The following is a 24,236-nucleotide window of genomic DNA, read 5'->3' on the forward strand; positions in this document are numbered from 1 at the left end:
GGCTGTCTAAAGTTGTCAATGTTCTCTATAACAGATATATAATACCCCCATAACTATGACTCTTAAATTAAATAATCGTTCAAAGTTGGAGTTGCAAAAGTATGGAACAACTTACCAATTTATATCAAATATTCAACAACAATTACGTCTAACTAGAGGGTGAGCTCGCTTCGCTCGCTCCCCTCTAGGAAGTGTAAACGATGGTTCTCGGAATGATAATGACTCGGGTAAAAAGGTTTTAGAAGGACGTTCTCGTTGTACGTTTTATGTCGGTTACCATTATTGAAAATGCTTGACATTCGAAAAACTAAACCTACTCTGTTTCACAGTGTCTTAGATGATTAATAACATTTTAAAGTATAGTGTTTATTGTTTGGTAGGGCCCTTATATGGCGGAGGTCGGGAGGCAGATATCATTTGAGGGAGATGCTTATTCGAGGGATTTTTTAGTTTTAATAATATCGTAACATTTATAATCAAATAAAATCCTCTAATAGATATGAAAAGTGGTAAAAAATAATAACAAATGCTTGTTAAATTGTAGTTAACCGTGTGATGAATTCTATTACAAATAGTATAATTGTGTTATTATAAATATAATACAATATTGTGTGTATAAATGTGGATGGGCGTTTACCTGAAACCAGGTAGTTTCAAGGTGAACCTGTGAACTCATCGTGAACCTGGAAATTACTTTGACCGCGTACAATTGAAATTGAGTTGAAAATCTACCGATGAAATCAGAAATTTTGTTTTAAAACTCTTTATAATATATTCCTAAGATATGAAACAATATCGTAAAAGTGAAAACTGTTTTACATTTCGCGGTACATCTGAGATAGGCCTAGTTCAGGTAGGTATCCAAGGCAGAGATTTGTTCTAAAGTTTTTCCATTGTGCTTGCCTATGTCAGAATTAACCATAATTTATATATAGATTCTAAATTACAGATTTCATTTCTTTTCATGAAACTGAAACTTGACAGGAAACAGGACCACAATATAAAACAAGTGCATTTATACCTTATTGTGAAATCCTGTATAAATATGATGTTAAATAATAAATGCGTTATTGCTATGTAATTCAATGTCTGAACCTTCAGGGCCATAGTCACCAGTATCATGGTTGGTAAGTTTTTAACCTGTCAACTTTTGGCAGAAGCTTGAAGGCAATACAGATACAGCTCATTCACAAGATTATTCATAGGCAGCATTAACTCCTACTTCTCATCTTCTACAATCTCAACCGATTTCATTAGATATGTACCCCCTACAGATGGACCACCATTATACACTGGTTTGATGAGTGCACATGGTTGTGGTTTAAAAACTCATGTACTAGGGAAAGACAAGAATGCCTGGTGATGACTCTTGCCCGAGATGAGTGGAGGTGGACAGAGATGACATCAAGAAGCAATTATTATGTCGACCCGGTGAACTATATGGCTTTTGGACATGTAGCATTGTGAAAATAGTGTTGAGGCCAGTGCTTTTGTTGAAACTGAACTTGTATTACCTATACAACCAGTGACACAAATATCTTAAATGGAAAACATCTCTAAAGGACAGAAGCACACTAATTCTGCTTTCTCTCTACAACTTGCTTCTACAAATGCAGACAGAGAGAGAGATTCTAAGTGAAGTCATTTTGTTTGAAAGAGGCTGATCATAAAGATATTAACTTGAATACAGAGAGTCGACGAAATCTAAATGATGTGGTTAAACTATATCCCTATATATGTCCGAGACACAAGAAAACGATATCTGCACACATGGAAAGTACACATGCTTTTATCAAATATTTCTTGACCACCTGAACAACGGCCGGTTACTTCCGCTGTATCAATTTTAACAGATTACTGAAACAAATTACAGATATTGGAGTTTATGAGAGGACATGTATGTGTGGGACTTGCTGGATTTACATCAATTGATCAGGGTCATTGAGCGTGGTATCATTGGAATAACACAAATTAATGATTTCATCAGAGCTGGCAAATCTAGTTGATGAGTTTGAATCCAACATTTAAAGAGAGATGATATCCCGATTAATGAAGAATGCTGCAAATTCGCACAAAGGTGTTTGTTGGCCATGGCATGATGAAATTGGACAGAAAATGTTTGAGGCATTGGTAAAAGTCTTGTGGAAGGCAAACTGTCTATATGGGATCCTAAGAAAAAGACGAACATTGGCAAAAAATATATATGACGGTGAATACAGGTGACAAACTTATCAAAGTAAAAGAGGACTCCTATAATAGAGATTATTTGGCAGTGAAATGAGGTATTGCAGTACTTTTGCCAATTTGTTTCTGAACAAGCTTGTTGGGATCGCAGATCAGTCTGTGGAAGTTTGATGGATACAGTAGTAGAAAACGAAGGAAGGTCAACTTACTGTATCGCATTCAAGATTAGAAATATTTCATTGAAGGACTTTGGCAGAGTTAGTTGTCATTTAACTGAAGAAGTGTATGAGATGTTTTAATATGAAGAAGTGTACTGTCAGTACTATAGACCTCCGACCTGATGGTCAACATTTTGTGTTTGTGTTAATCACCATGTTGTTGTCATAGGAATATCATTTTGTGTATTTCAATCTAATTTTATTTAACTTACACACGTTTTAATAAGAAATTTAACCCATTTTTAAAAAATGTTGTGTTAATCACAAATGTTGTTGTCATAGGCCTATCATTTTATGTGATTTCAATCAACGTCATAACTTGCACATGTTTTAATAAGAAATGTAATCCATTTTAAAAAATGGCGGCCATTTTGAAATTCAAAATGTCAGAATACTAATAAATATAGGTTTATAATAATTCTTATATAGCAGAGAACCCATATGAACTTAAAATATTATTCAAAATGGGTGTTACTTTGTCCAATATGGTACATTTATTGGATATTTTACGTATTGGCGGCCATCTTGGATTTGACACCCTTAAGCTTTTTTAAAAAAATGGCAACATATTTTTTTCATTACTTTACATCCTAAAGACACTAAATCAGCTGAAATTTTGCTTTTAACAAAAAAATGACACGAAATTACATAGTGGCCTACATTAGTACCTAAATTTTCTAATGCAATGTTTATACAATTATAAATAGACAAGACACCATTACTGATACTATTTTTCCGTATCGATATAGTTTTAATTAAATACAAATATAACTTATTTAAACTATACTTGATGAATTTGATTAACAACTTGTATTGATCATTATTATGATCTCTCTAAAAAAGTAACTTCGATATATAATTCTTTAATCGATTATCCAATCATTGATTATCAACTATTGAGTATACAAGCATTGAATATCTATTAGATGTTCAATGCTTGGATAATCAATAGTTGTCTGTTCTTTCTCTATTTCTTCAATGGTTAAACCATTAAAGAAATAGAGAAGGAACAGACATTTGCTATAAAAGTGGTTCTGTTTTAACAGACTTTCCTGAAATAATAAGTAAAAGAAAGATTATTAGACCTATTACAAATATGGATTGTAATAATACTATTAATAATAATTTTAGTAATGATTTATTTATACACAACAACATAAATATATCTTGAGTGTAAAAAAATACCATTAAATATATATCTGATTTGATTGGGGAAAAGTTAAATGATTAAAATTGATATCTTAGCTAGACCTTGCTATTTTTACTGAGTGTTTGTTCAGTGAAGTGTACATTGTAAACAATACTCATTGTTCTCTTTTAACTATAACTCAAATTTTGTTCAAAATTAGAATCACTAAATACCAATTATATATGTCAATCACCAATGGTCGTCGAATTTCACACGATCGATATGAGGTCACGTGGTGTAGACCTCAATCAAGAGAACTGAGCGTGATTGAACTGGTTTTGGATGTATTTCTCTTGTTTGTTTTGGTAATTAGAAAAGTTGATAACATGTGCGATAGAAAGAGAAACAGAAAACGTCATTCAGTATGTGATATTATTTCTATAGTTTTGAATTAAGAAAAAAGAAATCCCCGAGTTAAATCAGTAAAATTTTATAAAGTTTCCTCGGTGTGAAAATGTATAATAATTATCTAAATCATGGAATTTAGTTTACATTTTGTATATTATATACATAACTTTTTTGTTTTATATTCGATATGTTTCCCCAGTGTACATTCGATTCAATGTATAAATAATTAAATGTCGCATATTATAATATTGATTTCATTTATTTAAATAGGCCTATACATAGTATAGACCTATATAATTTGAATGAAAATTAATATTGTATAAATCTATCAAATCAGTAACACCATGATGAATATGGAATGTCAACGCCCACGTCACCCAGAATCATTTTCATCAGTGTTTGCACGCGCGCGTACGAATGACAAGCCATTCGTCAGTGTTTGGGGGCGCGCGTGCATAGTCATGGCTTACATAAATTACGCGCGCGTGCCAATTTACTGCATTCATCAACGTTACGCGCGCGTGAACTAGTTTCGCCATATTCTATTTATATTATATTACTACTGTGTGTTGGACGTTCGACTACTGATCGTTAGACCGAGGTTCGAATCCAACTCTCGCCGCATTGCTTGTATCCTTAGGCAAGATACTTTACTTACGTTTGCCTCTCTCCACCCAGGTGTATAATTGGGAACCCGGTTAGATCAAGACACAACTTTGCGCTGATTACTAGCTGCATATATGGGAGTATGTTTCCATAGGTGTTTGATCAGGAAATGACTGGGGTAATAATGTTCAGCGCATTGAGAGCTTGCTTATATGCGCTATATATAAGAATTAACTACTATTATTATTATTCATCAACTTTTGAATCTGCGCGTAAGATTGTAATTCTTATTGTTCGTTTAATATCATGAAATATGTATTTGTGTTTAATCAGCAAAGCCTGCAAGGTTTTGTTTCGCCTTTCAGCTACAAGCAGAGATCAGCTAAAAACACTTAATCTTGCAAATAGGGTGAAACAGTTACAAGGAATATGACACAATTTGATATATTTGCTACCAATATTTCACGCCAGAAAGAGTCCAAAACATATTAAACAATCTCGAAAAATTATTAAATTTGCCAATGGGAATTTTAATGATATTGGATTTAATTTGCAATTGCCGAACGCGAATCAATTTATCTTGGTGAAAATCGTAATGGAATGCTTAGCCTCAAGGGTTAGTACCCCAGATGGATACAAACTGAACGCCAGTATGTATTTCTTTGTACTGATAATATAAGAGATACGACATAAAGCAATTCAGAGAACGATGGCTCTGGGGGAATGAGGATGAACATTGGATTGATTAAAATTAGCACACTGATAAGGTACGACGAAGCTGCCAGTTGACTCCTGTTCAGGCTGGATTGATTTGCTTATGAATTTAAATGGATTTATATTTCCCTGATGATTTACATTTATAGTTTCACCGAGTTAGCCAGCCGAATGAACGGCCTGTCCGCGCTCAAGTCCCGTCCGCTGAGAAATTACCGTCGCGTCCGTAGGGACCTACTTGATTAAGTGTATTAACAACGGAGTTTTGGTTGAGTTGAATGAAAAGTGAATCCGATATAAATGAATTGTCATCACCTTTTGCCTTTAATAATTTACCTCAACAAGACCTTTTTTTGCGCTGCAATCTGTTTTGACGTAAAATTGAGAGGCGCCAACTCATGTTGATCTCTAACCGTATAAGAAAGGGGGTCATAATAATAACAAATATCGTGTATAGTTTTTTGTGAAATGTTTACTGGTATTACCTATAGCGGAGCGGAGTCATAACATCGGGGAGTTTTCTGCCTGTCGGTAACAATGAATAACTTTCTGGCGTTCAAATCGAGGGTGTGTTCATCTCCAACTTGTTTACACAACAAAACTTATGTAGATGGAAGACTTTTAATATGTCAAAAGACTGTTCCCTTTTTTTTACATTCGCCAATGCAGTGTCTTCGTTGAAACCCAACATGCAGTTAAAAGAATTACATCTAAATGTGGCATTTTATTAGCTTTCGGTGATCTTTTTTAGACAATTTAGACAATTCTAACAAATGTAATTGCAGTTTGATTTGAAAAAAAAAACAATATAGGCCTATACGCAGATTTTATTTTATTTACATGTTTCAGGAAACGACTAATAGGTCTAAGTAAAACCGCACCAATGTTATAGAAAAACAACAGATTTGGATAACCACTGATAAAACTGAGTTGTGAGGGTACAATACAAGCCGGGCTTCTTTCGACAGGGAGAGATACACGACAATACGAGCTCATTCAACGCCTCAATTGTATATTCAATAGCACTTCATACTATTCCGTGCACACTTACCACAATTTATTGAAGTTTATGTGAATGTTATGGTGTATATTCGTGGTGTGGTACTGTGAAAATATAATAAAATACTGCAGAAACACATAGACCGACTGTTGCATATGCACTTGCTAGATATAAATTACATTGGCATTGTTTGCAAGAAATGACAATTTGTAAAATATAAGATTTAAAAAAAAATTGCAGTCAACCATGATCTTTATCACCAACTTTCCATTAGTCCTATAGACTTTTTATAAATTAAAATAAAATCCAACCTTTTCAACCTAGTAAGAGTCTGCGATATATAAGCGTAAATTATTAAAGTCTCATTGAAATGTATACATTATGCCCCACTTTGGGTTTTCCTATTGCAACTATCTTGCTGACATGTCATTTTGACGAATTGCCCGATGGGAATTCATTCTCTGTCACGTGATGTAATTGCCTAAGCTTTCGACATGTGAACGGACACCCAGGCAGAAAATCAATTTAATAATATTCATCAGTATTGAAAAATTAATTACAAGTTATTAATTTTTAAGGCATTGTTAGAACAAACACTTTGAAATTCATCACGAAGTTGAGATTGCAAACTAGAGTCGAGCCAATCAATAGTTTGGTTTGATCCCCTTTAATTAAAGACTGCGATCTAGCGTTAAATATCATTACATTGACAGAGTCCCTAGTGGTCATCTTGACTGTGTGGACATGCGGACTACACCCAGCCAAATCGGACGACACAATAATGCAATTTCCATTCCATTATAAGCGTCATTTTCACGGATAAAATATGTTTATTATTCAAACTATATGTATTTTTACTATGGTAATTGGTATACTGTATGAAACGATTGATAAAACCTCTAAAAATAAATAATTTCTTCCGATTTGCATGCTAGTGATCGAACTAATGATAGTTCAAACAGTGATCATTTTTAGAAGTTCGGATAGGCCTGAGGATAGAAGGATAGCTAAGGTTATCGAAACGCGTGTCAGTAAACTTTGCTTCGTCTCCGTTCTTCAAGAGTTACCGAATAATCATTACACTTCGGCCTAGGGAAATAAGTGTCACAATTAATGATGATTATATTTGACTTGTCAATCATAATATCCAGGTTATAATAAGGAATAATTAATTAACACATCAACAATAAAGATATAGGCCTACACATTTTTGCGTGCGTATTTTTTGAATAACCATTTATCATTATCACCAATTGAACGCGCGGATAAAATGCGCGCAATATCGCCCTTTGAACGCCGCCTGATACATAACGTATGATAGGTTTTTGGCCATTTAAACAGGTTGGGGCTAATGTATAATTTCATTTTTCCGCCCCAATACTTATATACTTCAAATTTCGTATTGTATTGAATGAATTAGCCGAGGCGAAAACACTCCCAGACCCGTCACATTCGACCTTGCCCGTCATGCTAATATTTTTATGTGCTGATGAAATGTGGCCTAACTAATTAACACGGATTTGATACAATAACACGGTTTGATAGCGTGTCGTTGATTGGATTTAGAAATTAAGAGCCATTGTCTGTAAGAATCAAAGAAATATCAAAAAGAGTGGCAGACTCAAAAAAATGGATTTCTTTCAAATTTTGCACATGGCTATATATGTGTTGAGAGAAATCAAATATGAAGTATTTTTTATTTCACACGTATATTTCCATGGCAACGGCCAAATTTGTGTTTTTGACAAATTTTGTCCTTTTTTAAGGTTTTTAAAAATGGATATTGGTACTACTTTGATGAACGATATTTTTGTTTTGTTCATTTAATTATAAAAAATAATTAGTGTATGCATAATAACAATGCATTGTGTACCTGTTTCAAATTTTTTTATTTTTTTTTTATTTCATACTTTGGGAGATACCATTTATTTAAAAAGGGGTGTTTTTCACTTTTTTAAAATTGTTCAATGCAACTAAACTTTACTTCACCATAACGCCCAAAGTGGTGTATTTTTTTAGCTGATTTATTACAAATAGGTAGTTCTAATGTTTAGTAATTGATTTCTAAAATAAAATACTGGGGTAAATTTAAAATCTACAAGCAGTGTTGCGAGAAACATAGGCATTTTTATAAAAAAAAAAAACATGGTACATTAGTAAAAACATTTTATTTTCTTTGATTATTTGATTTGAAACTCATTGGTCGGAAAAATTCTTAATGTTTTATATAGTTCTAGTTGTGTTGTGAGAAAAAAAAAAAAATTTTTAATTATAGATTCTGTAATTCCCAGTTTTAATGTCATTTTATAGGTTATATCCTCTGGAAATTTGAATAAATTATCAGATCATAAATCGTCAGATTACTCCTCTCTTATTTTGAAGCTCCTCTTTCATTTGTTTACTTCTTTTATTTGCTAACCTAAGCAGATCCCACATGCCCATCCACCACCACTTTCGGCCTACAATTATAAGCGGCCACTTTTCCAGGTCCCGAGGGTGGCCACTTACGGGGTGGTTCAACTGTATTTAAAAAAACAATTATCCTTAGTTATGCATAGAAACAGGTTCTAAGATAACATAAATAATACATTTTGACATAACTGACCTGACAAATGACCCTTTCACAAGGTCAGACATTTTCTGGGATTCAGTAGATAAGTAAATTTGGGAAAAAGTAGTAAAGCTATGTAATCAATTGTTTGTAGTCATGAAACCCCATATTAAAAATATTGTACTTAGTTACGTATAGAAACAGTTGCTACAATACACTATAGGTAAATGTTGATGTCATTTGACCTCAATATGTAAAATTTTTTTTTTTTCATGAAAACTCCATATTTAATTTTTTTTTTATATATCATTAGTTACGTAAACAAGTTTAAGATAACACTAAAGGTCATTTTTTTACCTTTATTCAGATTCGTCAAGACTTTCTTTCTGAGATTATTAGGATTCAGTATTTAAAGTAAATTTAGCAAAAAGTAGAAATGTAAAACTATGTAGAAAAAATGTTTTGTATTTATGAAAACCCCTTATTTTTTTTAAATTTTCGCATAGAAACAGTTACTATGGTAAAATGTTGACCTCAAAATGAATGAATTTACAAGGTCAAGTTTGTCATTAATGGAATGCAGTAGAAGTAAAATTGAGAAAAATTACAAATGCAATCAATTCTTTGTATTTATAAAAACGCCATTTTTTTTTTTTTTTAAATTACTTTCCTTAGTTACACATAGAAATGGTTGCTAAGGTAACACTCTAGGTAAAATATGAAAATTGTTGAGAATTGTTATGAACTATCTTGTAAATTTTGATCAAACATTAATAGTTGTAGTTAAGTGGGGACCTGTCCTGTTTTGCATTCTGACCCCTTTTGACCTCAAATGACCTATTTACAAGGTCAGATTTTTTGGGAGGTCTTTCTGTATCTCTTTACACAAAATAGATTTAAAATTTTATAAAAACCATTGACGCAATTATTTCCAAGTTTAACATTATTTTCCATCAACTAAATATTTCAATGCAAAATACTGTTTTTCTGGCAATTAATTGAAATAAACCTGGCAACACATTCTCCTATTTTATCTAAACTATTCGTATGACTCTAGTAGCATTATGACAAGCCACATATACATTTTATTATTGGATTAGCCATATTTAAATTGTGTTTCATGTGTTTTGTTTGTTGATATTTTGTTATATTTTTTGTATTTTTCGTATTTTCCTGGCAACACAAAACCTATGTACGAAATTTACCCCAGTGTTTTTTTCGTGATTATTGTTGACAAACCTATTGACTATCAAATTAAAAAACCTCATTGATTTAAAAACACCACTTTGGAAGTTATAGGTACGTTTATGAGGTATACTTTTATAAAAAAAATATTTTTTAAAAACACCCCTTTTTAAAATAATGGTATCAACCAAACTCCATTTTGTAATTTATTTTTTTTCTACCTTAAATGGAACTTAATACATGTTGATTACACTGCTATAAACAAAAACTGTATACTGTAAGTATTTTTGGTTAAAATAAGTATACAAGTTTGTACTTTTTCACTATAGAAAATCTGTAAAAAATGGCAAAAACATCAAAATTTGGATAATTGACTGTTGTCATGGCAACGGAGGCTAAAAATTAAAATGAATGTTGTAGATATGCTTTTTATTGAAATGTCTATTCATGGTAAAAATTTGAGAGAAATCCATTTTTTTACATCTGCCACCAAATCTTTGATTTTTACAGACAATGGCTCTTAATTTCTAAATTAGCAAAAACGATAATTGGAAAAATTCAACAGTCTAACACAATGTCAGTAACACTGTACTGGGGATGTAATGTCTACACATCAATACACCTTGTTTTTTCATCATATTAATTTAACGCATTCCTTGTTATTTTATTAATGTTATCTATCTAGCTAGCGACAATAAACATTAAATGTGCGTAATAAAATAAGATATGTTTTGTAACGCCATCTGAAAACAGATGTGAAGGGCAAGACAGTATTGTGTTTATTATTCGTTGGAAATACAAAACTGTATTAATTTTTAACATCTTACGGTCATCCAAAAAACTTAAGTGATAAATAAAATTGTTTTACAGTAGGCTCATGTGTGGAGGCCGTATTCACCATTTTGCATGATTAGGCTAAGAGAAACTTTCAACTTTCTAAAGTGAGTAGGCCTACAATAACGGACAGCTATTAAATCGAGTTAAGTGAAATTTAAGGGAAATATCTCACAAGTGTGATTGGTGAATACGACCACTGGACTTGAATTAACTTTGCTGACGTTATACCTCTGCTGTTTAGTGCACGGGTGTATATTTCCCTATAGGCCTTAGCCTGAGGGGGAGAATACAGTTCTTCAATGTTTGCCGCAAATTTAACACTTCTAATGAGGGTAAAACCAACATAGATAATTGAGTAAAGAAACAAACTTAAATGGATTCATTACTATGTTTTTTATTGTTTATAATCTTTGTTCGTAGGTGATTTTAATGTTTGTCCAGCGGTATGTGTTTAGTTACAGTATCACATAGCATATAAATGTCTCCGTTTACGGGACTACTGTTTCTAATATTGCACCTAGGTGAGGACAGAGTAATTAAGTTTGTTTTGGTTTTAAGTTAAGAATAAACATTTTTCTAATACCTCATTCGCACTGAACTTTTGGGCCTTAACCAGATATGAAGAGTGTTGCAGTTTTTTCTATGATGTATGACATAATTATGCGAAGCCCGGTTTTGATTATAGACACTGCAGTGAGTAGCATTATATCGTTATATAGGCCTAATAACTTTTAACAGAAAGGAAAGAACGCCACCCAATTCTGGTTGAGGATACACCTGGCTCACACAGTAAAATATATTAGGCTCTATTAAAATATCTTCAAAAATAATAAAATATATTGTTATGGCCATAAATTCGTTCGATGTTTTTGAATAATATCTACGGGTTGCGTCTCAGTTGTCATAGCAATAGGAATCGGTTTAGTCGTACAACCACTACGCCATCTGTGCGTGTTTCTTTAATCTGTTTTTAAGACATGCCGTCTCATACCAGCAATTGCGTCAAAAGATTCAATTAGTATTATTGGTCAAATACTACAACAATGAATACAAAGTCGCTGTGAAACATTGAACGTTGGTCGTAAACACATAAATTTGTTAAGTGAACATGTTAATCGTTCTGGCGTTACCATTGCCGACTTTGAAATTTACAAGTTAACAGAGTTAGGGTATAATGTAAGTGGTGGTATCACGGACAGTAGGATTAAAAACACAATAGAGAGGCTGTCGGCTAGCACGGTGTAAGCGACTTCTTAAGAACTGTAACTGTTTTCTGCTGTACGCCGAGAACAGCGCGATTTCCTCCGAACACATGTCAGAAATAATGGAACAACTCCCAGCGGGGACAAATAATTATGTAACAAACCGTTGTATGTAACAGTGTAAATTTGTTAATTTCATTTCCTCATTGTAACATGGTTGCTGGCAGTTCGTCCTCTCCAGGGTGATTTTTAAGCATTCCTTTCAAGCTGTATATTAATGCCATTTAAGCAGCGAGTGTAGACATGAGAGTCATAGCGAATAATGTTGTTGATAGTAGACATCATTCAAGCAGGTTTGTAGTTGGTTAGATACTGCCTTACCGCTCCCATGACGCCCATTCTGAACGGGTGGCTTAGCCTACACACGTCAAATGTATTTCTGTCCTTGTATTTCTGTCTAAAAACACTTACTATTCTGGGATTGTTAAGCCTTAAACTGCCCATTTCTGCATACTTAAATTTCATATTTTTTGCTCATCAATGTCGCTGTCAACGTAAATTGTATGTAAGTAGAAGCATCGTGGTTGGCCCTATTTCCTGAGGTTAAAATGAACAAAATGAAATGTTAATCTAAGACAACTAATACATTTTATTAAACTTAGTAAATAAATTATATTTGCGGTGAGAATATTGTAATTGCAATTAATTTCTTATTATTGTTAATGTCATTTATAAACAGTATAATGATGCTATTCTGAAACTATAATTTATATAATACGGTAATCGTTTTGAATACTACTGTTTGGTAACCAAGCACAGAGAAAAGAAAGAGACAAAAAATAAACACAAAAAGAAATGTAGAAATGATCTGAGGAAAGATGAAAGCAACTGGTTGAGATTAACAAAAGAGATACGTATATGAAAGGCTTTGGATCGGAGAAGGGATAGCCTATGTCCTGCATGCAGTGGACTGCTAAATCGTGAAAGGAAAAAAAAGAAATAAAAATCAATTTGAAAGTGTTAAAATTCGTTTAATATTTTAAACTTCAAAGAAATTAAATGAAAACGACAGTTTCCACAAACAAGCAATGTTAATACTAAGTATTCGTTACATCCTCCAAATTACTTTTACGAATCAAACACGTCCCATCTAAGAGCCTATACTGTTAAACTAGGCCCTCGAATTACACTCTCTAAAATAGGCTTACTTTAAATACTTGTAATTTTTTAATTCATTTAGCACATGATTATTATGCCTAATCGATTTATTCGATTTTCTATCTTCAAAATGTTACCAAATGATATGTCCCGTACTCTACGGTAGTTGTTAATTGTTACCATTAACCATTGTCTTTTAACTTTTACACAATTTGGTACATTTTTTCGAACATTGATTTTTTTTATCCTGTATTATGTCTTTGAATTAAAAAAAAAACACATTACATATATTTATATATTTCATGTAAAAATTATTTTAAACAGCTTGTAACATGTGTGTAATACCAGTAGCAGTGCGCAACAGACAATATCGTTAAGTCCTGTCCCCAAAGTAATAGCCAGCCACTTTAAACCATTACAACGTTTCCGCTTGCACTCATCTACAGCAATTAACACGTTACACTCCGATTTCACTAAATGCTAAACAGACGAAATGAGAATTGAAATCGCTCACAATATTAACAATCTTATCTTTGCCGAGTAATAATTCCACTTGCTAATCTTACTACAAGGAGTAGTTGATGTGTTTCTGCGGGTAGAAGAGTGAATTCTGTCCTTTTTTACACATTGAAGAGATATTAAGTTATGAAATTATTCTGAGTTTGTCGAACGATAATTTGTTTTCAGACTTTGAAATGGAAAAGATAGAAACATTAAGTGACTTGTATAAGAACGTAATTTATTGTGATGATTCATTTTGTATAAATTTGATTTTATAACACATTTAATATGAATAAGAAATTATAAAACGTTTTCGTTAGTTGCATCAACGAAAGATGTGCCATGTTTTATGAGGTGTACGATAGCGAATTGAAGAGATAAGTTAAGAAATGAGTTTGTCGAACAATAATTTGTTTTCAGACTTTAATGGAAAAAAATAGAAACATTAGTTGACTTGCCTAAAGAACGTGTAATTCACATAAATTTGATTTTATGATAACCTGAAATAAGAATAAAATTGAATTTATAAAGTATTTCGGTAATTATAAACATCACGAAGATAAAGAAAGCTGACTGTAGGCCTATACATAAGTTTCTCTCTTCACTGTTACTGACGACTTATTATCATTTTTTAAATATTGTTTTTAATTTGATTTTTTACTTATTCAACTTTATTTTCATCTCAGCGAACCCCCGACAGCTAAAATCTCCAGGAGCCATCTTTGTTTTAATATTAATCTTCGATGAACTATATAGTCTGTTAAAAGGGCATTATCGGTTTACGTTCCGACAGTTTCGCGACGTTTGTTTTCATTGAAATTAGCGGGTCTAACTGATAGGTAAAGATAGACACAATCAAATACTAGTATTTGCAATTCAATTAGTTGTTCTTTTTGCAACAGTTTCAATATCAACGGATGAAAGGAATGTGTTTGTTATTGAAAAGACTATCGAAGTTTCTTTTCCTTCAGGCTAAGCTTTTCCTCTACAACGAACAAACCTAATGCATTAAATACCACCTAAACAAACACAACCCAATGTTGATTAGAATCAATTACTTTTAATATTTAACTTGTTATTTACTGCTACATTTGTCTAGTGGCTCAGTTAGAAGTAAAACACCGGAGGGAGTGATTTTCTAAGCCCAGTGTTTGCGGTTCCCGCACGGATTAGAAGTTAATCTTCGGCAGAAGAACTTCACTTTAGAAAATGGCATTGTTAAATAAATAGGCCTACACATTTTGTAACGTGTTGTCGATTTTGTTCGCATACATCTACAAGTTTGAAAAATGGTTTGTTTTGTAAACTTGTCTTAAAACGCTAGATTGTTTAAGTGAGTTTGTTTTCAGGTCTTAGCTTAATTGGCGTTGCCACATTACTCATAGAATAATTTCTTATACACCATGGCTTCCTTTAGCATCAGAAGATTAGTTTTCTTACCCGGACAACATGGAAAATGCTCCTTAAAAATGGTTATTTTGTTTATTCGTATCGTATAATGAATTTTGGTATTACAACAAACGTTTTTACAATAAAAACAATTTTTTCTGTCGATTCGTTCAAACATTCTACAATCTTGCTAGACCTACAAGTCAGGGTGACGTCATTTAGTGTTAACATTCTTTAATTAATTAAATTAATATTTTATATTGCCAAGGAAGACAATTTCGAAATGTTTTTACATTTTTGACGAATAAAGCATATGTCTAAATTATAGTGTGTGTATAGAATGAAATGATTAACAATAACATGAGTTAATAAAATGCCTTTGAATAATATAAGATAAACAAATTCATTCGCATGGTTGGCTCGTACAGCTTTATTATTACTGTGCTTTAAGATCCTTTTTTCTTTTAATTTTTTTTTTATTTAAAAATTGAATTCACTTATAATTCAATTAAAAATGAACAAATGTAAGTACAGTGACACAAACAAGACCAAATACAAGAAATGACCACAAAAAAACCCCCATTTTTCCATCATTTTCCAAAAAAATATTTCTTTCCAAAATTCACCTTAGAAATCGCTTGTTAGAAGATATGTGCCATCTAAAATCTGTGTATTATTGCTATTACTTGTTATTTTATCTTTTAAACACTGACGCATGCACAAAGAAACTATTATTGCGTGTCCACTAACTATCACTAATACTTAAAAGGTTTTCTCACCTTCAAACTCTCCCTCTCTTTGTTTATGTTAATGATCAGCTATCCTCATTTTGCAAATTATTTACAAAATTTTTAACAAGCTAAGGTGGTTTATAGCAGCATTCTATTGCCCGTTTAGCCTCATTGTGGTTGTTGTTAAAAGCAGAATTCTGCAATAAAGAATAGCGCTTCATTCCGCGCAGGTTAGTGAATAGCAATGCCATTACTACGGCATCGGCATAGGCCTAGTTTTTGTTTACTGATATTAAGGTCGGTAGAAAAGGTGAAACTATACCATATTATGTGATATTTATGTGCACAAATTGCACTTTTATTTCGTTACCGATCATCAGTTTGTGTACTTATTTTTCTCTTTTTTACACTTTTATTTACTTTTTATTTGTGCATTAAAAGGAATGCAGTATAATTTAACACATTAACTGGTTAAAGTACCCACTAACAACATTCATGGTAATTATGTAATAAATCCGGTAAATAATCACAACAAACAGCATTAGGAGGCTGACAATCATAATGCACAAGTTTTATGTACGGGTTTTTTGTCTTGAGTGTCACATGAAGATCATGTCAATTGTCTGTATTCAGGTCTATACCATTTATACTAATCTTAAAGATGTATTGTCCCCCAAAAATAGGAAAAATGAAGATTAATTATATCGAACTTTTATTTTAGTTAATCACTTCCATAGAAAGCGGGAAAAAATAATGTTTTCACTTACAAAATAACATAATAAATAGTTAAATTCAACCAAAAATCCATTGGCTGGCAGCCAATTTGACCATTTTTTGCTTTAAGTTACAGTTTTTTCAGGTAAATAAATTTGGTTTAGATCCAATTTTTGGTCAAAGTGGATAACTATTATGTGACATTAAAGTGGTATATAAAAAAATTCAGGAGACAATACATCTTTAACATTACAGAGAACTGAATATTTATTTTTATTTAAATCATATCATTGATACTGTTTATACATTAAAATCATTTCATTACTAAACATTTGGCAGATTACTTATGTTAACAGAGTGGACATTATTTGATTCAATTCTCGCCAAAAATGATTGATTGAAAGTTTTGGTAGACGTGTGGGGGCGCAATTCATTTTATGTTAAGAATCCTTGTGTTTATTTGTTTCTTACAGAAGTATGAATAACAAATAGCTTACATTGATCGATAATTATTATTAGACTACTGTACTGTTATTGTATTCGGCACAAGCCCCTCCTCCCCGCCCCTTTCAGGTTGCTGGTTTGGGAGCGAAATACTACTAATAATCAGTATTAATGGTCTATGCGAGTTTACAAGTTCCAAAAAAAAAAAAAAATTACTATTTTGACTATTTTGAAAAGGTGAATCAAGGTGGAGGGGGATCGCGAGAACGCCTGTAATGCAAATAATGAATGCTTATGAATGAATGGAGAGAATATTTTAATATTATTCCGCCTTTTTCTATTTAAAAATAGAACACTGGTTGTTTTTGATAAGTATATTATTAACGTTGTTCCATTTGTTAAATAAATTAACCCAATTCGAAATCGGCATGATTAAACCTACAATTAATATTATGTATTCACACAAATAACTACTATCATTATTATTGTATTAGTCTATTTTATTCAGCGAGTAAACGACGCTCTAGAGTGTAGTTAAAACCAACAAATATAATTATATTATTTAAAAAGTTCCCGGTATATTCATTGTATAGATTATAATAATATCGCCCACCGGGCATTGCCTTTTTTATTCCGCTTTCGTAGGTGATTGGAATCATCCTCATATTTTAGGCCAGTATACTGTAAAAATAGTGCTTAGATCTTAAACATGTATTTTGTACCTACTTTTTCCACACATTTAATCTTAAACACGTTTAGATATGAATGTTTAGGTTTCAAACATATTCTAAACATGTAGTCTGATCCAACACAACACATCAGTGACGTGTTGATTGTTAAACATGTGGAGCAATATGACACGTTTAGGTTTTTTCCGCCACAGTAAAATCGTATGCACACAACGCTAAACACGTACCTAAACATGTTGACTGCAAGCATGTGGTGAAATTGAACATAATAGTGACATGTTGACTGCTAAACGAGTGAAGGAAAACATATAAACACGTTAAACATGTAACTACTTGTTTAAAAGCTAAATGTGTGGGGAAAGTGAATACAAAATACATTAACATCTAAACTCTATTTTTACATTACAAAATCATGGGCCAGCAGGCTTGGTCGTCGACGTCGAAATAGAAGTTTATAATAACAATGAATAAATTAAACAACAAATCGGTTAGTTAATACTGTTATTAAAATTGGAATAATAAGATCGCACAATCATTGTAATCAACTTTTATTGATTGAGAGTCGGCTATTAAATTTGAATTTAATAAGTAAACAGTAATTATGGAATATTAAACCTAAATATGAATTGAATAAAATTGTACTTGAGATTCAAATGATATTAAAGTGTAGACATTATATCTTCATTACGGCGTAATGTGTTATTACTTTTGATAATGGAAATTGGCACATGAAATTTAAAATTCAAATTAAAACACATGAGATAGTGCATTATTACAATGGTCATTGACGATATACAACAGGGGAATATGTATTTATAATAATACTATATAAAGAGAGATAATAAATAAATGCCGGTTTTTTTACCGTACCAGGAAAGAGTTAGATTGTAATTTCACAGACACTCTTTCGTGAAAATGAACAATAATAATATCCATAGTGATATGATTTCTTCTTACTAATATACATAATCATATCGGGTTATCATAATACTTATATTTTGCGGCTCAGATTTAAAATTGTCTTTTAAAACAAAGAATTATTGCAGTCATGACAATAGGTTGTCTCCTGTACGTTAGCCGAAGATGTTACATTTTTATTGTTATTAAGTTCAAATTCATTTACAAAGAGACAAATTAGAAATCGAAAAATTTACTTGATACCGAATTACATTAAGTATTTCATTCGAATTTGTAGTTAATTATCAACATCTTACGTGAGCGTCAATTTCTCCTGTGCCAGGTTAGTTAAATAAATTGGGCAGATCTGAGTTATTAACCTGCCAACGAACATGTGTACATAATAAAGCAGGTTGATGAAATGAGATGAAACAAACTTGCATTTTTAGATGAATTTATCGATATTGCAAATCAGTGTAAGAAAGAGAGGTCGATATTTATTAAGCACATTTGAAAGTAAATATTATCGTCATGTAAGCTGTATAATATCGAATGGAAGCACCAAAAAACACTTAGCGAAGCTAGGCCCAGGTAAACAAATAATTGATTGTGGTACGTGGCTATTATCGCGGTCAAAACTCAACAAAACCCAGTCGCTCATTAGAGAAAGCTTTGCACACTGTGGGCCTAGAGAATTTCGAACTTTCACAGCATCAAACCTGTGCTATGCGAAAGAAGACGGTAGTCTGCTAAAATTAATTGACAAAATGTCTGTCTATCAAACTGCCTCTTTCACGAAAAAGAGAAATAAACAACAACAACGACCGAAGCAGAGTATTGGAACATTTTCATTGCAGGTGATCGGTACAGGTTCCCTGGAATGCCCTCCTAGCATATTGGTCATTGCAAATTCAAACAGGTAAAACAATAAGGCCAAATTGAATAAAAGGTCAGGAAGTTTTTCGTAGGGTTATTTTTTACACAAATAAAATACCTGTTGGTCATACTAATCTACGTCTGGTATCGCCCAGGTAGGGTTTCATGATGAAAAATGATATCAAGCACATGTTACTAACATGCTCTAGTAGTAAATTTAATTTATATATTGTGCTTTCCAGAAACAAGTTCAAATCAGTTAAAATATTGTTAAACTTTTCATTCTAAAACGTGTCAATCGTCAGTTTCTTTGCCACTAAACTTCACTTTTCAAAGAGGACAGTCTTCAGTTTTTGAATAAACCTAATCAGTATATTTTACAATTAAATATCACAATAACGTTAAATAAAATGTTAGCATGTACTTGATAACATTTTTAGCATGACACCCTGCCAGGCCCTACCAGGTGTAGATTTGTATAACCCCTGACCGTGCATCAGCCATTCATAAGAGCGCCCAAGTTTAATATCTTGAGCTGGCTTGTATATGCTAAAGAAATTGTTTTAGAATTTAATATTTTAACATTTTCAAACCCCCCATAACCAATATATTTAGGCCCCTAACATTATATTCTATTTTATTATAGTGATTTACTTTTCGCTAATTAAGTATTTAATTTGAAGATATTTTGCTGGTTTTTTTATACCGTAGATACCTGTTTAATTGTGGAGAAGGGGTTCAACGACTACTAATGGAAAATGGGTAAGACTTTAATTGCCATTTTATTAGATATTGCATTATCAATATTGATCATAGAGATCTGATTACATAATCATAATCATTGTTATCATATAATATGTTCTTATTATATAGTTATCATACATGTTCTTAAAATATTGTTATCATAAATGTTCTTATAATATTGTTATCATAAATGTTCTTATATTATTGTTATCATATATGTTTTTATAATATTGTTATCATAAATGTTCTTATAATATTGTTATCATAAATGTTCTTATAATATTGTTATCATAAATGTTCTTATAATATTGTTATCATAAATGTTCTTATAATATTGTTATCATAAATGTTCTTAAAATATTGTTATCATAAATGTTCTTATAATATTGTTATCATAAATGTTCTTATAATATTGTTATCATAAATGTTCTTATAATATTGTTATCATAAATGTTCATTATAATATTATTATCATAAATGTTCTTATAATATTGTTATCATAAATGTTCTTATAATATTGTTATCATAAATGTTCTTATAATATTGTTATCATAAATGTTCTTAATATTGTTATCATAAATGTTCTTAAAATATTGTTATCATAAATGTTCTTATAATATTGTTATCATAAATGTTATAATATTTTTATCATAAATGTTCTTATAATATTGTTATCATAAATGTTCTTATAATATTTTTATCATAAATGTTCTTATAATATTGTTATCATAAATGTTCTTATAATATTGTTATCATACATGTTCTTATAATATTGTTATCATACATGTTCTTATAATATTGTTATCATAAATGTTCTTATAATATTGTTATCATAAATGTTCTTATAATATTGTTATCATAAATGTTCTTATAATATTGTTATCATAAATGTTCTTAAAATATTGTTATCATAAATGTTCTTAAAATATTGTTATCATAAATGTTCTTATAATATTGTTATCATAAATGTTATAATATTGTTATCATAAATGTTCTTATAATATTGTTATCATAAATGTTCTTATAATATTGTTATCATAAATGTTCTTATATTATTGTTATCATATATGTTTTTATAATATTGTTATCATAAATGTTCTTATAATATTGTTATCATAAATGTTCTTATAATATTGTTATCATAAATGTTCTTATAATATTGTTATCATAAATGTTCATTATAATATTATTATCATAAATGTTCTTATAATATTGTTATCATAAATGTTCTTATAATATTGTTATCATAATGTATGTTCTTATAATATTGTTATCATAATGTATGTTCTTATAATATTGTTATCATAAATGTTCTTATAATAATGTTATCATATATATGTTCTTATAATATTATTATCATAAATGTTCTTATAATATTGTTATCATAAATGTTCTTATAATATTGTTATCATAATGTATGTTCTTATAATATTGTTATCATAATGTATGTTCTTATAATATTGTTATCATAAATGTTCTTATAATAATGTTATCATATATATGTTCTTATAATATTGATATCATATATATGTTCTTATAATATTGATATCATAAATGTTCTTTTTTTAAACGTTTCTTTGTTTAGGGTGAAGAATATTTCAAGATTAGAACACGTTTTTTTGACCAAAATGCATTGGGAAAACATTGGAGGTCTGATAGGTAAGCAACTGGTGGCATCGGCGCAAGAACGATTTTTGAAGTGGGAGGTCAGGGGTATATTCCTGATTTTTAAATAGGGGATGGGGGGCTCAGAAAAATGGGGGCCATGTGGCGAAGCAATTTTAGGTAAATGACAGCCCTAGATTGTCAGAAATGGTACTCTCACACATAAAATTCATGATAAAATGGCTCCTCCGACTAGTCTAGTTGGATCGAATATGATACCCTACATGAAAAAATAAAAAAATTTGCGAGCGGGCAGTGTGCTCGCATTGATTCTTGGAACTTTTCCCGTTTTGGCCAAAACAAAAAATAGATGGCGCTATTGAATTTCATGCAGAGATGTTCACAGAGTTGGTCTTTGTACAAAAAAGCTGAATCGTATATAATGTCAAGAGCGTGCAGTAGTGCAGTCTATTGCACGCTATGTGACCCACAATTTTCCAATCAAATGACAAGAATATATTTAGGTGTTATAAAGACAATTAAACATTACTATTATTAAACATATTACAGTATCTCTTTTAATAAGGTTTTTATGCTAGATTTTATCCATATTTTAGGTATGACAATTACTCTGAAGAATATTGGTTTGCCAAAAGTTTACTATCATGGTCCACCAAATATGGTATGGCAAAATGTGTATATTTTTTTTAATTAGTGGTATAAATCACTAAATACAACATACAAGCATACAATAAGTTCACCAAAAGTTACTGGTGAGATGATTTTTTTTGGGTAACCAATCCTGTGCTCTTCTGCCATAATTACATTGAGTACAAAATACAGAGTTTGGCTATACATACAGAATGATAATAACTCCTTCATTTGTCTTCTTTTAAAGCAAAACTTTGTTGATGCCCTACAAATATTTGCAAAGCATGAGACAATAAACATAAGTAAGTATGATAATTTCTCTAAAAAGCATTACTGCAGTAAATAATACTGCAGTAATTGCAGTAAACTATATATATTATATTGATTGCATAATATATAACTAGTTACTTTTATATTTAGGTCTACGCCCCTACACAGATGGAGTATTTGAAACTGAATATATGAAAGTTACGCCAGTTGCTATTTTCGGTAAGTACAGCACAATTATCCATTCTGAAAAGTATCACATTAGATGCACGTATCATGGAAGTTTCAAGGTCAAAGGTTAGGTTCGAGTCCGTGATACAGGTGTCACATGTGAATCACATGAGACTGAATGATATTAGACAAATATAGATACAACACCAAAAACTGGCTGTCACACAGTCAGCGATAGTACAGTATCTTTATCTTATTCTTTATGAGACAATAACGACTTTAATGCCCCTACAAGTTTCACAGATATTAACTAAATAATCGTTAGGTTATGAACTTACAGCCTTGTTGAACTCAACATCAAAGCAACATTTTAATATAGCATCAAGCAAATGTTGCTTTTATAATAGACTTGCATCATTAACCTTGGTTTTAAAAAATTTGTATGAAAATGTAATGTCAGGTTTTTTTTGCTTGTATTAATATTGTTTTTTTTTTTTTTTTTCAAGAATAGGTCAACGTACGATTATAATAGGAAGAGCTTTGTAATTATTTGTCATATACACAAAGTAATGTGTTGAGGCCAATAACTCTAACCTCATTGCCTGTGGTTATCTCTTAGTGTAGTGATCTCAATTCTATACTGAATATTGTAAAAAATGATTGATATTGATATTAAATTTATTGAATTAAAAGTTTGGAGTGTATATTAAAATTTGATGAAGCCATTACAATAGTCCTTTTGGCCTTCCCATCCTCAGAACAATCTCACAGAGCAAATTTTTTTTTTATTACCTTGAACAGATTTTAACATTTCCTATACAATCCTCTTTTTCCTTTTACAATCCTCTTTTTTTTGCAGAAAATCAATCAGAAATTAACAATTCAGTTCAAAAGACAACCAAGCATTCTGAAGGTACTAGTGATTCCATTGATAGTAGTAGAAGAACCACTCCTTCAAAAAAAACTTCACCAGATGTAGCTACTACTACTATAGAGAGATCAGCAGAGGTAACTACTACAACAGAGAGATCACCAGATGATAGGACAAATACTTTAAGTGATGTTGTCTTAAATATGAATGTTAAGCAGAGCTCTCCTGGTGAGTGAATTTTTCATTGACCAAAAACAGTTTATTTTTCCATATAATCAATGATTGATAAAGATTTTATTTATTTTCAAATAAAACAATATTATGTTATTTATATTTTTATAATATAATAAAGTGTTTATTAAATGACACTTGAATGTCACTGATAGAAAAATACACAATTTACTAGAATATAGGCATCTAGAAAGATCGAGTAGTAATGTCCTTTGCATGTTTGAATTAATCATAGAATAGCATTAAGTATGTCTTATCTGCTC

General features: G+C 31.1%; 1 protein-coding gene across 3 annotated transcripts in view; it reads left to right on the forward strand.

Moving 5' to 3' along the window:
• LOC144840783 (zinc phosphodiesterase ELAC protein 2-like) overlaps positions 1 to 24,236 on the forward strand; it is an 84,800-nt gene that overhangs the window by 49,441 nt on the left and 11,123 nt on the right. Inside the window, exons 3-9 of one of the 3 annotated variants that reach the window (XM_078696810.1) lie at positions 19,415 to 19,476; positions 20,145 to 20,195; positions 21,763 to 21,836; positions 22,400 to 22,464; positions 22,681 to 22,735; positions 22,854 to 22,922; positions 23,731 to 23,970. In XM_078696810.1, the coding sequence (XP_078552936.1) occupies positions 20,185 to 20,195; positions 21,763 to 21,836; positions 22,400 to 22,464; positions 22,681 to 22,735; positions 22,854 to 22,922; positions 23,731 to 23,970 (514 nt within the window). In that variant the 5' untranslated portion in view covers positions 19,415 to 19,476; positions 20,145 to 20,184. Of the gene's footprint in view, positions 1 to 18,948; positions 19,477 to 20,144; positions 20,196 to 21,762; positions 21,837 to 22,399; positions 22,465 to 22,680; positions 22,736 to 22,853; positions 22,923 to 23,730; positions 23,971 to 24,236 lie in introns of those variants that run through there. The other 2 variants (XM_078696809.1, XM_078696811.1) reach the window with 2 other exon arrangements.

The sequence above is a fragment of the Antedon bifida genome, chromosome 4, assembly GCF_963402885.1.
Source record: "Antedon bifida chromosome 4, ecAntBifi1.1, whole genome shotgun sequence".
NCBI classification, from domain to species: Eukaryota; Metazoa; Echinodermata; class Crinoidea; order Comatulida; family Antedonidae; genus Antedon; species Antedon bifida.